Raw genomic sequence first — 16,066 nt, 5'->3', positions numbered from 1 at the left:
CTAAGAAAATATTTAAAAATAATCATCCATGATTTTATGTGTACGAAGGCAAGGGTTACATAATGAATCCCTCAAGGTGCTTATTTCATATAGGTATCAGTGGAAAAATTATTTGGAATTTGATTCTCATCTTTATGGAAAGCAAACTATGTCCTGTGGCATCATGGTAAAAACAGAAAGCGATTCCCAATACAACTTTTGTGCCATTATACCAAACTGAAATTGTGCAACAATGAACTACTTCAATTGAAGCCTTTCTGACAGTGACGTTTATTTACTAAAAGCAAACAGACTGATCACTGTGCAAGAGAAATTGCATTTTCATTTTCCCCAGAGCTTTGTAAATGAGATGAAGCTCTGCTGACTTCCATCATCCAATCCTATGCAAGAAAAGATGCTGTTATTTATTTTCCCTGCATGTGATTGACTATTCTTTGCAAAGTGAACTTTCACCACATTCACTAAATTCTGGTGAAAATACCCTTGCAAAGTGAACAGTGTATTTGCCCTTAGTAAGTTTAACCCATTGTGTACAAGCACAGTGCTATACACACAGAGGGTTATAGTCAAGAAATAGACTGTAGGTCTAGGTAACAAACAGAAAAGACTATGGGGTGATTTACTAAAGGCAAATAGACTGTGCACTTTGTAAAATGCAATTGCTGCAAGACTTAGTAAATCAGGTAAAGCCAGTACCCAGCCCATATGCCGCGCGATCTCTAATCCTGGACCCCCCAGCGCCCCCCCCCCCCCATTGTGGAGGCCGCTCTCCATCCTGGCCTGTCCTGGCAGCATCAGTGGAGTTACTCAAGTGCTATAGCGCGGCACCTGGCAGCGGCGCTCCGGGCTTGGTGACAGGTGGAGCCTGCACAGAGGCTGGCACAGCAGAGTTTAAAATTGCACTGCATTGCAGGGTCATCACATCGCCAGATATAGAGCAGTTTGCAGAGCCCAAGACTGTCACCTGGTAGTGAGTAAAAAGTTTTAAAAACTGCCACTGAGATTGTATTATCACATGCAATTTGTAAATAAATGTATATAGATATAGGCTATAATGACTGCCTGACCTGCCAAATGCCAATCAAACTGATGTGTGTGTGTAACGAGGGCCCCCCTTCCCCCGGTGAGGCTGCATTTGATGGGTGTTGGTGAGGCTGCATTTGATGGGCGCTGGAGAGGCTGCATTGATTGGCACTGGTGAGGCTGTATTTGATGGGCATTGGTGAGGCTGTATTTATGGGCACTGATCAGGCTGCATTTGATGGGCGCTGGTGAGGCTGCATTGATGAGTGCTGGTGAGGCTGCATTTGATGGGCACTGGTGAGGCTGCATTTGATGGGCGCTGGTGAGGCTGCATTTGATATGCGCTGGTGAGGCTGCATTTGATGGGCACTGGTGAGGCTGCATTTGATGGGCGCTGGTGAGGCTACATTGATTGCTGCTGGTGAGGCTGCATTTGATTGGTGCTGGTGAGGCTGCATTGATTGATGCTGGTGAGGCTGCATTTGATTGGCGCTGGTGAGGCTGAATTTGATGGGCATTGGTGAGGCTGTATTTATGGGCACTGATCAGGCTGCATTTGATGGGCGCTGGTGAGGCTGCATTGATGAGTGCTGGTGAGGCTGCATTTGATGGGCGCTGGTGAAGCTTTATTTATGGGCACTGATCAGGCTGCATTTGATGGGCGCTGGTGAGGCACCATTGATGAGTGCTGGTGAGGCTGCATTTGATGGGCGCTGGTGAGGCTGCATTTAATGGGTGTTGGTGAGGCTGCGTTTGATGGGAGCTGGTGGGGCTGCATTGATTGATGCTGGTGAGGCTGCATTTGATTGGCGCTGGTGAGGCTGCATTGATTGATGCTGGTGAGGCTACATTTGATTGGCGCTGGTGAGGCTACATTTGATTGGCGCTGGTGAGGCTGCATTTGATGGGCATTGGTGAGGCTGTATTTATGGGCACTGATCAGGCTGCATTTGATGGGCGCTGGTGAGGCTGCATTGATGAGTGCTGGTGAGGCTGCATTTGATGGGTGCTGGTGAGGCTGCATTTGATGGGCATTGGTGAGGCTGTATTTATGGGCACTGATCAGGCTGCATTTGATGGGCGCTGGTGAGGCTGCATTGATGCTTGCTGTTGAGGCTGCATTTGATGGGCGCTGGTGAGGCTGCATTTGATGGGTGCTGGTGAGGCTGCATTTGATGGGCGCTGGTGAGGCTGCATTGATTGATGCTGGTGAGGCTGCATTTGATTGGCGCAGGTGAGGCTGCATTGATTGATGCTGGTGAGGCTGCATTTGATTGGTGCTGGTGAGGCTGCATTTGATGGGCATTGGTGAGGCTGTATTTATGGGCACTGATCAGGCTGCATTTGATGGGCGCTGGTGAGGCTGCATTGATGAGTGCTGGTGAGGCTGCATTTGATGGGCGCTGGTGAAGCTTTATTTATGGGCACTGATCAGGCTGCATTTGATGGGCGCTGGTGAGGCTGCATTGATGAGTGCAGGTGAGGCTGCATTTGATGGGCACTGGTGAGGCTGCATTTGATGGGCGTTGGTGAGGCTGCATTTGATGGGCGCTGGTGAGGCTGCATTTGTTGGGTGCTGGTGAGGCTGCATTGATTGATGCTGGTGAGGCTGCATTTGATTGACGCTGGTGGGGCTGCATTGATTGATGCTGGTGAGGCTACATTTGATTGGCGCTGGAGAGGCTGCATTTGATCGGCAGTGGTGAGGCTGCATTTGATGGGCATTGGTGAGGCTGTATTTATGGGCACTGATCAGGCTGCATTTGATGGGCGCTGGTGAGGCTGCATTGATGAGCACTCGTGAGGCTGCATTTGATGGGTGCTGGTGAGGCTGCATTTGATGGGCATTGCTGAGGCTGTATTTATGGGCACTGATCAGGCTGCATTTGATGGGCGCTGGTGAGGCTGCATTGATGCATGCTGGTGAGGCTGCATTGATGCGTGCTGGTGAGGCTGCATTTGCTGGGCACTGGTGAGGCTGCATTTGATGGGTGCTGATGAGGCTGCATTTGATGGGCGCTGGTGAGGCTGCATTTGATGGGCGCTGGTGAGGCTGCATTGATTGATGCTGGTGAGGCTGCATTTGATGGGCGCTGGTGGGGCTGCATTGATGAGTGCTGGTGAGGCTGCATTTGATGGGTGCTGGAGAGCCTGCATTTGATGGGCGCTGGTGAGGCTGCATTTGATATGCGCTGGTGGGGCTGCATTTGATTGGCGCTGGTGAGGCTGCATTTGATTGGCACTGGTGAGGCTGCATTTGATGGGTGCTGGTGAAGCTGCATTGATTGATGCTGGTGAGGCTGCATTTGATGGGCGCTGGTGAGGCTGAATTTGATTGGCGCTTATGAGTCTGCATTTGATGGGCATTGGTGAGGCTGTATTTATGGGCACTGATCAGGCTGCAGTTGATGGGCGCTGGTGAGGCTGCATTGATGAGTGCTGGTGAGGCTGCATTTGATGGGTGCTGGAGAGCCTGCATTTGATGGGCGCTGGTGAGGCTGCATTTGATATGCACTGGTGAGGCTGCATTTGATGGGCGCTGGTGAGGCTGCATTTGATGGGCGCTGGTGAAGCTGCATTGATTGGCGCTGGTGAGGCTGCATTTGATTGGCGCTGGTGAGGCTGCATTTGATTGGCGCTGGTGAGGCTGTATTTATGGGCACTGATCAGGCTGCATTTGATGGGCGCTGGTGAGGCTGCATTGATGGGCGCTGGCGAGGCTGCATTTGATGGGCGCTGGTGAAGCTGCATTGATTGATGCTGGTGAGGCTGCATTTGATTGGCGCTGGTGAGGCTGCATTTGATTGGCATTGATGAGGCTGTATTTATGGCCACTGATCAGGCTGCATTAGCAGGTCTAGCAAAGTGTTGCATGCAAAACAGTAGCAGTCATTAAAAAGGTGGGGTGAGGCTGGTGAGGGCAGGGCAAAGGGGGTGGAGCCAAGGGGGCGGCGGCAAAATAAGGTTTCGCCTAGGGTCTCAAAAATCCTTTCACCAGCCCAGGGAGCAATTGCTTTTGCAGCGTGCAACTGCCCTTTGCAAAGTGCACAACATCTATTTGCCTTAAGTAAAACAGAAAAGACTATGTGCATTTTGTTGTAATAAATATATGGGAACTATTTAGAATTGATGCTCAAACAAGTCAGACATGGGTTCATCTACGCTTAGGCTTCTAGGTCTGCTGGTACATCCCTTAACATAAACAAGCACCACAGGTAACTAGTCATGTTTAGGTCACAGGAGGAAGTTGTAGAAACCTATGATATTGGTGGGGAGGGTGGGGTACAGTAATTGGATAAGGTTTTAGAAGCTTTATAACTACTGTTTACAATGAGAAGCCTTAGCTGGTGTGTATACAGGTACCTCACAGACATGAACTTGTTGCCTGAAAACAGCCAAATCAGGTGACAGTTTTCTGTCTATAGGTGATTTAGATCTCGGCAGTGACTGCAGATACATTTTTACTTTGGGAACTTTGTTATATACAGTAATGTCTTTCATAGATTTGTTGTATAATGTTTTCTGCAAAATGCAAACCTCCACTCAAGGAATATTGGTAACCTGTCATGGTGTGTATAAATAATTTTAATTTTTATCCACACACGGGGTAAAACCAAATCTATATGCTATATATAATATGTATTTGGTTACCAGCTGATTGATTCGGAGGAGGAATTTGACAATAAAAGCATCTGCCAGGGGTTCTAGCCATCTTATGATAGCATCTATTATCGCTGTGTAATCTGAGAAATCATGTTGGATACAAACCTGCTGGCCTTTCAGATGTGTTTACATGTATGAATACCTAAACCAAACTTGAGTCTGGTCAGATGGCGGTATGCTACAGTGGTTGGGCACTTTAGTTTATGGACATAACTTTTCAAGATACACTCTCTGCTTGTTTAAATTACACTGCTGAGTTTTCATACAATTTCTGCTGAAAGTTTATTCAAAGGATCCACCAGTTTTGTAATATTTACAATCCCAGTTGCTCTGTATGAAATTCCTTTAAATTCTAGAAAATATATTCCTCTCCTATTTAGCACATACTTAGCTTTAACAATGGATTCATATGTTAACTATCGATCTAGTGAGGCCACGTAAAATTTTTAATTTTTTATAAAGTAAGATTTCCCCCTTTTCATTTTCAACCATGTGATTTTCCTTTATTTGCCAATAGCTGTGTATACTGGTAACTTAAACAATAACATTTTACAGATTCCCCTGTGAAATCCAGCGGTTTGTTTCACAGTTTAACAGAAAAATTTTCACTGAAAATTCATAAAGACAACGGGCCTAATCAAACTTGTATATTCCACCCTATGTAATACAGTAAAATGCGTACACTCAAGCAATACTAGACAATAATTTAGAAACAATTTCTGGCAAATGAATTCTAACAGTAAGGACCCTATTCACCAAAAATCCAATCAAGTCGTTTGTCAGTTTTTCAGGCGGACCTGATCGGAAGGTCCACCCGCCTACTTCTGAAGTGCAAAAAAATGTGAATCTATGCCCTATAGTTTCTACCTTTCATTTCAATAAAGGATGGAAAAATATGTGCAACTATTTTTCCTTTTTTCTTACCTCTTTCCCTTTTTGTTGTGTTATTACATGTCAATGCCAGAATAAAATGTTACTCTCACTTAGGTACTGGAAGGTAATGTTACACATTTCAGAAGTTACTTAAATTACTTCACTCAAGGACTACTCCTATAACTTTAATAAATTGTTCCGAAAATGAAATATACAAACTCACAGAGCTAAAACAGTCTTGGACATCAATTCAGGAAAGTGTAAACTCTTAGCCAAAATATTTTCAGGAAATGTTACGTTCCCAACTATGCTCAGATTTGCTGAGCATGTGCAGTTTCTTAAGAGCCCACTCCGATTACCAGGAGCCACAGGAAAAAACCCAAAGATGTGATGTAATTCAACCACTTCTCCGGGGAAAAGAGTTATGGTTCACACCAGCCTTATTTTAGCCAACAACAACCACAAGCCTTTACCACCAAAACAGCAGATTATAGCTTGATATGAAGCATCTCGAGGAGTTAAACAAAAAAATCGCCTAACTTAGAATAGTTTACCACGCTCAAGAATTCAGAATGAAGTCACATTCCTTTGCACATGCTGAATATATATTATTATTATATATATATAATATTTTCTCATCATTAATCACGGCATAACTAGCTTAAGCCTAGCATGGTTTCCATGCTTGATTCCTAAGTTCCTATCCTAATTGATGTCTAGAGGAAATCCCCCATTACCAAGGTCAGCAAAAGCATTTAGCATAATGGATGAGGAACTTGGAGTTGGCAAGGCACTGAAAGAATGCCATTATTTACAATGGTAAAAGGAAGGTGAAGGGATTTACAAGAACTGGCCAACTTAAACTCTACATAACTTAAGGTAATATTATAGATGTGCAGTCAGCTGGTTTAAAGAGATATGATTGTGTATTTTAAATGAGAACACATTTTAGTCATTATTGTCGCGTTCACTTGGTATATTGTGTCTGTATATCAACAAACCAGCTAAATGACTGCCAAGATAAGCTTAGTTAGCCACGTGCAGTCAGGCTGAGGATGCTAAAAGACAGTAAAGTGGAATAAGCATGAGGCACTACTAAGTATATAGCTATTCACAAACACAACATAAAATAGTTGTTGTAAAAAAAGCACATAAAAATGATGTGTATATATATATATATATATATATATATATATATATATATATATATATATATATATATATTTTATATTTATTTATTTTATTTATTTTTTGTTGCAATCCTTCATATTTCCGATATGTTCTTTTCTTGTTTCTTTAAATACCAACTACACAGCTCAGTGTTTGTTCTTTGTTTTGTATATCCAAGTCTTGAACCTTCCAATAAAACTGCACTATTTCTGATGCTGGCTGGTGATTCAGCGTACCAGCATCCACATAACATACAGAGCTAGTCTTTTATATATGGCAACCTCTGTATGTAATCCTTCATATGCAACATTTTCAACCAACACGGGAACACCACTATATTGTACATATTGCACTATGAATGTATAGCCTTATCATTGGCATTTTATGATAAGGCTGCTCTAATGGAAAAGGTGAACTTATGCAATACTCCTAAACAATAAAACTGGTACAAGAATCTCTTGGAATAACTGGTCAGACTACTGCTAATCAGAGCAAATCTGAAATTTAAGCAAAAAATAATATTTCCAAATTAGAAAAGGTTTTGCTTAGCAAGCACTTTAAGAAAGGGATGAGTCCCAGATTTTTTAATCCTATGAACAGAAGATCTACTGGTGTATTATGAGTTTGAGTGACACGCGCAAAAGCCCATATCAATATCTCATGATATCAGAAAAGAAATGTAAAAAATTAATATATTTTTCTTACCATGGCTGTGATTGCTGCATGATTGCAGTTTATAGTCAAGGGTCAGGAGATACACGATGAGTGCCCCACTCGATAGAGGTAGCCTGGATGAAATGACAGTTTGATTAGAGGAGCTTACTAAAAGTGAAAGCTAACAGACTTAGTACCACAGCATAGAGACAGGTCTTAACAAACACAAAAAAAAAAAAAAAAAAGGATGGAAAGATAAGCAGCAGAAAAGGAAGTCAGCATCACAGGAGACTGTCTGAATAGAGGCATAGGGAGCAGACAGGCACACTGAGAAAACAGAAGCAAAAGAGCAGACTGAGGGAAGCACAAAGAGAGCACTGATACAGGAATAACAGATAGCTCCTGGTCTACGCATTGCTAAGATATAGAATTTAAATTGGAAATCAACCCACAGCTGTGCAGAAGGGGCTTCCTCTCTCCGTGATGTGGCACTGCTTCTCTCTTGACTCCCTCTCTTCTAATGCCAGGGTATCCCCTTCCTCTGGTATTGTCTTCTCTTGTTGAATACAGATGTGCAGAGAAGAGGCGGGATCCCTCTAGCAGTTTTCTGCTCTCTGAGTTGCACACGCTCCTCCCAGGAACACCATCACACTGGATTTAGGAGGTGGGGGGTTAGGGGAACACAGAGCTTCTACAGAGCTTCGCTTCACATTAACTGAGTTTTCTCTATAACACAAATACTTAGCTATCGGTATCTTTTATCTTAATTGTTTCTCAGAATCCAGGATGTTTTTTAACAATCAATTAACAAATACTAAATGCTATTACTGGGTAATGCAGGAAACCGACCTTTTCAGTCGTTTAACTCTTTGAAGAGATGTCAAACGCACTTTCACCTTCCCTCATGTCTGATTACAGAGTGAACCACAGCTTATGGATATTAGTAGTAAACTCCGCTTTTTTTATTTGTGCATACATGTAAGCCTATAATAAAGTTCACCTGCAGATACAGTAAATATCTACCAAAACGTGCACCGTTTAGGAGATATTTACATTAGTAGAAGCCGGTGATGCCACTGGCACATGCACACTGCGTTCTCAATGGACAGCATGCCATCCATTGAGAGCGCTGTTCCGCGGCTCTGACTCCCACACATTGAGGCTCGGCTATTCTAGCGACTGGAGCCTGCAAACCCGGAAGGAAGACCGGGTGAAGATGAAAGCCCTGTCAGCCCTGTAGTTTTAAAGGGTTTGTTAACCCATTTATATAAGACTATGCCAGCCCCTCTATTAGAGGCTGGCATATCACACTATGTAAGTAGTTTTAAAAAACGAACATTCTAAATACCAAATTTGAGCTGTCTTCAGGCCAGTCACATGACTTGCAGCCACTTTACAGCTCTGATGGATGTCTTCTGCAGGAGGAGCCTTGATCTCCCTCTGACGTCAGCCAGGAAGATCACGTGATCAGCCTGAAGACAGCTCTAAAGAGGTATTTAGACTGCTTGTTTTTACAAAGGACTTGTATAGTGTGGTATGCCAGCCTCTAATAGAGGGGCTGGCAGTGACCATTGTAGGCTTTTATTTTTAATAGTAGCGGCGGGGGCGGAGTGGAGACACATCTGACAGGCAAGAAGGAGGGGGTGAGGGGGGAGAGAGGACAGCAGAGCAGGGTAGCGTACGATGGAGGAACGCACTTTGACCACGGTGATCGGGGTTGAGTAGCCCTGGTTATCTCGGTCTGTACAGAGAGGGCATACAGGAAGTGGCAGATTCAGGGAGGTTTTTTACAGTTTAAAGGGGGGCAGATTACACAGCACAAGCGCAGACCAGGATCTGTATTTTTTTTTTTTGGGTTAACAAACACTTTAAGGCATGTCTCTCAATGTGCTAGTATGTGGTGCAGGGGCCCAATTTTAGTTTTTGCGGTTTACTACTACTTTAATAACAATGCCAATAACCTTACAACGTCTTTTACAAATGACATAGGTAATTCAAACTTCTGCAAAATATATACCATATAATACAAAAACAAATAAGAAATGACTTAGGGGTCTATTTATAAAAATCAACACTCGTGCAAGTGTAACGAATAATACCCATAATGATTGTAAATAGCTTCTTTCACTCCTTTCAACAGACAAATGTAACATTACCTAACATTTGATTCTAAGAGAAAAATAGCCCTAAGAACAATCATGCATGAACATTAACATTCAGCAAAAGAGATAATAGCCTAACTCTATACATTAAAGCCTGGTACACACGAATAGTTTTAAAAAAAAACTGACAGCTCCGGTCAGAGCCACTGTACTAATGATCCAACGTTAGTACAGCGATCTCCCCAGCTGAGCTATTGTGTTCTGACAGGGGGACATCCTCCCACCCCACCCTGCAAGAACACTCCAATCAGCTGTCTCTGCCACTGGTTTTCCAGCATGCTCGACCAACAGAATCTGGCCAGCTTCTGTCAGACTGAGGACCTTACACACGGGTGGAATGTCAGTCTTTTTTTACTGAAACAGCCAATGTCATCCGACATTCGACCCGTGTGTATGAGGCTTAAGAATATTCAAAAAGTAGGAAAAATACTGTAATATGAGGGAGACCTCTGCACTATGTACCGTCTATGGAGAGTCCTGTGCAAAAGGCCAAACAAATGGATGTGCAACCAAGCAAACCTCCAGTTGCAGTATGAAGTGAAACATTTATTATTATTACCACTGCTAAATGTGACAGCTTCCTCCTGCTGGCATGCCAACAACCAGTGACTCATACCCACCCAGCACATTCAGCTGTCACCCAGGGATTGCCAACTGACAGGTGAATTCAAACAGTGGGGACAGCATAAAAAAAAGAAGGGGGGGTCCACCCAAAATTCATACCACACCCTTTAGGTCTGGTATGAATCTTAAAGGGGACCCCATACAAAAAATGGGTTTCCCCCAAATTCCATACCAGGCACTCTGAGCTTGGTGTGGATTTTAAGGAAGAACCAGATGCAAAATAAAGTGGAAAAAAAGCATAAGGTTGCAACCAAAATCAATTCCAGACCCTTATCCAAGAGCCACAGTCTTGGTAGCCAGAAAAGAGGGGGGGGGGGGTGCAACCATGCGCCCCCCCCTCCCTGGGGTGAGTGGAATTTGCACTTTAAAAATGGTTCTAAAAGCAAAAGTTTTTTTCTTAATGCATTCTATGCATTAAGATAAAAAACCTTCTGTGTGCAGCAGCCCCCTTAAGACTCACCTGAGCCCCATCTCAATCCAGCGATGTTGCATGAGAGTCTCGGCTGTCCAGGGACTCTCCCCCATTGGCTGACAAAGCAGCAGATGCCATTGGCTCTCACTGTTGTCAATCAAAGTCAGTGAGCTAATGAGAGAGCGAGGGGGGGTGGGGCCAAGCCGCGTCTCTGTGTCTGAATGGAGCAGAGCAGCGGCTTGGCTCGGATGCCCCCATAGCAAGCTGCCTGCTGTGGGGGCACTCGGCAGGAGGGAGGGGCCAGGAGCACTGACGAGGGACCTGAGAAGAAGAGGATCTGGGCTGCTCTGGGCAAAACCACTGCAACATAGCAGGTAAGTATAGCATCACGTGTCTGTTATTTAAAAAAAAAAAAAGAGAGACTTTAAAATCACTTTAAGTGAAGTTACACTTTAATTATGTGGCACTGATTAATATGTTTTCCACTCTGCAATACTGTGGAGCCTTTTGTTTAGAGCATGCATAACTGGATTAAAAGGTATCTTTAATATTTGCCTCAAGTTCAGAACTAAAACAACTCTGTGCCAATAGAGATAGGTAGACTGTCACTCCCAGTCTCTCTTTCTGAAAATGCTAGTTGCTTGGTTGCCATCCAAATAATCTGGCTTCAGTACTTTTTGAGTCACTGATCCAGAACAATTGTGCATATCAAATGTCCTTCTGTCTCCACTTGCTGCACGTTTGTCCTAAACCAGTGAATCAGAAATTAATAAAAACCATCTCATCAGCTTGGTTGCCAGGCAACTAGCACTTTGAAAAAAAACAGTAATAGCAGTCCACATATTTCTTTAAATATAGCTTTCTCTTTTTTTTCTTGTACAAAAGATAGATCTATTGTCAAGGAGATATCTTAGCACAGATATGTTGGTGCAAATGTCAATGGGGCACATAATATAAACATGTATGTGCGTGCACATGCACAACTTCCTAGCGCAAATATGAACAAAATGATAAAAGGCTCAAAATGTAACCAAAGTACAGTATGTACAAATGTGACCAGAGATAAGGGAAATTCTAATGCCCCGTACACACGATCGGACTTTGTTCGGACATTCCAACAACAAAATCCTAGGATTTTTTCCGACGGATGTTGGCTCAAACTTGTCTTGCATACACACGGTCACACAAAGTTGTCGGAAAATCCGATCGCTCTAAACGCGGTGACGTAAAACACGTACGTCGGGACTATAAACGGGACAGTGGCCAATAGCTTTCATCTCTTTATTTATTCTGAGCATGCGTGGCACTTTGTCCGTGGATTTGTGTACACACGATCGGAATTTCCGACAACGGATTTTGTTGTCGGAAAATTTTATATCCTGCTCTCAAACTTTGTGTGTCGGAAAATCCGATGGAAAATGTGTGATGGAGCCTACACACGGTCGGAATTTCCGACAACAAGGTCCTATCACACATTTTCCGTCGGAAAATCCGACCGTGTGTACGGGGCATAAGTGTAACTAAATCCTACCATTGAAATTTCCCTCCAAGGCTGTTCTGGCACAGGCAATGGGCGTAACAGACCCCCAAGATTTGACGTTGTACCCCTTATTCCGCTGGCAGATGGTACAGGAATCAACATACTTTTTACAGTCAGTTTAGAGACGGCCACCAAAAAGATCGTTGGACCAGTTCCATAGTCTTTCGCACCCCGAAATGGCCAGCAAGTTGATGGTCATGCAAAGTCTTCAGGACCTAGATTCTGGTTTGCTGCGGGACAAAGATCTTATCCTGGTAACGAAGAAACCCATCCAAGTTTCTTAGGGAAGAGGCTTCTGGTTCTGAGCAGTGGAAGGACGCCTGTCTGAGTGCGGAGCTTAGGTCAGGTTGGATCATAAGAAAGTTCTGTGGTGACAGGATGGTACTGGGAGCCACCTCTTCGGAAGTGTCAGAGAACATACGGGATAGCGCATCTGCCTTCCCATTCTTAGATCCAGGGCGGAAGGTTATATGAAAGTTAAATCTGGCAAAGAACAGAGCCCACCGGGCCTGTTGAGGTCTTAACCGCTTAGCAGTGCGGAGGTACTCTAGGTTTCGGTGGTCCGTAAATATCATTATGGGGTGAGAGGCACCTTCGAGGAGATATCTCCACTCCTCCAGAGCAGTCTTAATGGCAAAAGTTCTCGATCACCCACATCATAATTTCTCTTGGAAATGGCTGGATTGTACTGTCAAGTTCAAGGTGTGAGGCCGGATTGCTGAGAGGGCGCCCCTTGCGACTAAGTGCAGCTTAACCCTGGGAGTGAGACAGGAAATACGATGCCCAAAGGTGCACGGATTGCCGGATGCTGATGGCCGGATCGCTGAGAGTTGCTGGGGTGCGTTGGGGCAAACGTGCGTGGAAGTATTCCAGTGGAGAAACCAGGAACCAGGTCAAGGCAGGCCAAGGGTCAAGTACCATAGGAGCAGACCGAGAGAGGCACAACAGGGTTAATCAGGAACAGGGTCAGTAGCCAAGCCGGAAGTCAAGACCGTTCAGACAAGCAAAGGTACAGGGGTACAGACAGAAGTGTAGTCGAGTCCAAGCCAGAGGTCGGTGCAGGCGGAGATCAGGGTAAGTCAGGCAAGCCGAGAAGTAACAGGAACCAGGTAATCAGACACAGGTAGCAGATACTGGGAACACAGGGAGCTGATGACAATCCATTAACTTGCATATCACTGCAGCAGGTTTAAATAGGCCAGAGGGCGCCAAACACTGTTACTGTGCACGCGCGTGCACCGGCGCGCACATGCGCGCATCTGCGGGCATCTGCGTGTCCCCGTTGTCGCGCGTCCACGTGTGCGCATGCGCACGGGGATGCGCCTGGCGCAACCATGACTGTTACTGGCAGGATCGTCAGTTCTCAGATTACTTTCTTGACACGGGCGGTTAATATCCAAAAGTCCCTGGTTCAATGTGTCCTGTGGGTATCAGGGTCCAGTGTGTGGTGTGCCTCCTCCGTGTCAGTGCCTCTAACACAGAGGAGTCACATAATAACCGCCCGTTACGCAGCTCACATTCAAAACTCTAGTGACAGTCTGTCCCATGTACTCTCCATTAACATTTACTGATGCTGGAAACATAGTGCATCTCAAACCTTTCATCACCGCGGTCTGGCGTCCATCTAATACTTCTTTTGGTTGAATCGCCTCTTGTGCTCCTTGAACATGGAATCATTCCAATGGAATTAAAACATATGTAAATATATTCAACTCTCAACCCCTGATGAAGGTATCAGAATACTGGAAACGCGTCGGGTATTAGGGTACACCACCCTTCGGAGAGTACATATGATGATTTGTATTGCTGTTTTGTTTTTTGTTTGATGTATTCATGTAATGTGTAGATGGCACACATCTTTTTTATCCTACATTAGACCCCTTTCACACTGGGGCGTTTTTCAGATGCTTTAGCGTTAAAAAAGCGCTTGTAAAGCGCCTGAAAGAAGCCTCATCTGCAATCCCAATGTGAAAGCCCGAGTGCTTTCACACTGAGACCCCTTTCACACTGGGGCGTTTTTCAGGCGCTTTAGCGTTAAAAAAAGCACCTGTAAAGCGCCTGAAAGAAGCCTCATCTGCAATCCCAATGTGAAAGCCCGAGTGCTTTCACACTGGGGCGCTGCGCTGGCAGGGCGTCAAAAAAGTCTTGCAAGCAGCTTCTTTGCAGCGCTTTCCTGTTTTTGCCACCGGGCTGGGTGTGCCGATGGCCCGAGCCCTTTTACACTGCCAGCGCACGAAATACGCCAGAAAAACGCCCCAGTGTGAAAAGGGTCTCAATCGGCGCTTTACCATCGTTTTTCGGGCGCTGGAAGTTTGAAAGGGCTCGGGCTTTCACATTGGGATTGCAGATGAGGCTTCTTTCAAGCACTTTTTTTAACGCTAAAGGGCCTGAAAAACGCCTGAAAAACGCCCCAGTGTGAAAGGGGTCTTACTGTCATTTAATGAATGAAAAACATCCCAGATAAACACTTTTTTTTAGCAGAGTACTCCCCATTGGCGAGAAGAGGAATAAAAATGGAGACACTGAAAATAAAAAACTAACAGAGGTTCTCTTCCCAACTCAGTTCAAGACTAAAAAGGCTGGTGTTTGTTGTCAAATTATTAAGGTATCATCCTGAAATTTTCCAGGTCAAAAAGCCTTTAAAAGCCTTTTGTTCCAAAAAAACTCTGAAACCTACCCTTCTAACAGAGATCATGTGGCCAAAGACCTAGGCTTTCAGTCAGATGGCCAGCACTAGAGGGGGGCTAGGACAGCATTTTATTCAGGAACATGTAAGTATTTACGCCTCTTCTACACTTTAAGTACACATTTGAGTATAGGTCCAGTTTATATAAATAATGTGGCATTTTTCTGCGCACTGCTTATAATTGCTAAATCAATTAATGATAAAATGAAACTGAAAAGGCTGTGCTTAGCGGTTATTTTATCAAATCTGCAAAGCACATGTCTTCATGGTTCTATCTTTACAACCACACTGATTACTTACTGCTATGTACAGATAGATAATAACCTCTTTCAGCAGCACCATGAGAAAAACTGAAAACTGTATACAGATGCACAGTCCAAACTTTCACATGGCGGTTTAACTGAAACAAAAAAAATTGGTGAGACCAGATTTTCTTCTGGTAGATAAAAATTTTGTTTCTGATAGATTAACCACTTAAGGACCGAGCCTTTTTGAGATTTGTTGTTTACAAGTTAAAAACATTTTTTTTTGCTAGAAAATTACTTAGAACCCCCCAAACATTATACATTTTTTTTTCTAACACCCTAGAGAATAAAATGGCGGTCGTTGCAATACTTTCTGTCACACCGTATTTGCGCAGTGGTCTTACAAGTGCACTTTTTTGGGAAAAAATACTTTTTTGAATGAAAAAATCAGACAACGGTAAAGTTAGCCCAATTTTTCTTTATATTTTGAAAGATAATGGTACCAGAGTAAATTGATACCCAACATGTCACGCTTCAAAATTGCACCCGCTCGTGGAATGGCGACAAACTTTTACCCTTAAAAATCTCCATAGGTGACGTTTAAAAAATTCTACAGGTTGCTTGTTTTAAGTTACAGAGGAGGTCTAGGGCTAGAATTATTGCTCTCGCTCTACCAATCGCGGCGATACCTCACATGCGTGGTTTGAACACCGTTTTTATATATGCGGGCGCTACTCACGTATGCATTTGCTTCTGCACGTGAGCTCGGCGGGATGGGGTGCGTTTAAAAAAAAATGTTTTTTTTCTTATTTATTTTACCCTTTTTTTTTATTTTTCTTTAAAAAAAAAAAATTGTCACTTTTATTCCTATTAGAAGGAATGTAAACATCCTTTGTAATAGAAAAAAGCATGACAGGACATCTTAAATATGAGATCTGGGGTCAAAAAGACCTCAGATCTCATATTTACACTAAAATGCAATAAAAAAAAAATGGCCCTTTAAGAGCTATGGGC

The 16,066-nt window shown here is 43.8% G+C and overlaps 1 protein-coding gene across 1 annotated transcript in view; it reads right to left on the bottom strand.

Moving 5' to 3' along the window:
- The window catches only part of PALD1 (phosphatase domain containing paladin 1), a 450,641-nt gene extending 442,627 nt beyond the window's left edge, over positions 1-8,014 (bottom strand). The window contains exons 1-2 of the mRNA XM_073596575.1: positions 7,836-8,014; positions 7,435-7,517 (exon numbers count right to left, since the gene is read on the bottom strand). Of these exons, the coding sequence (XP_073452676.1) occupies positions 7,435-7,454 (20 nt within the window). The 5' untranslated portion in view covers positions 7,455-7,517; positions 7,836-8,014. The remainder of the gene's footprint in view (positions 1-7,434; positions 7,518-7,835) is intronic.
- Between the last annotated feature and the right edge of the window lie 8,052 nt (positions 8,015-16,066).

This window comes from Aquarana catesbeiana, linkage group LG08, assembly GCF_042186555.1.
Source record: "Aquarana catesbeiana isolate 2022-GZ linkage group LG08, ASM4218655v1, whole genome shotgun sequence".
NCBI classification, from domain to species: domain Eukaryota; kingdom Metazoa; phylum Chordata; class Amphibia; order Anura; family Ranidae; genus Aquarana; species Aquarana catesbeiana.
This window is presented reverse-complemented; position numbering and strand designations above follow the sequence as displayed.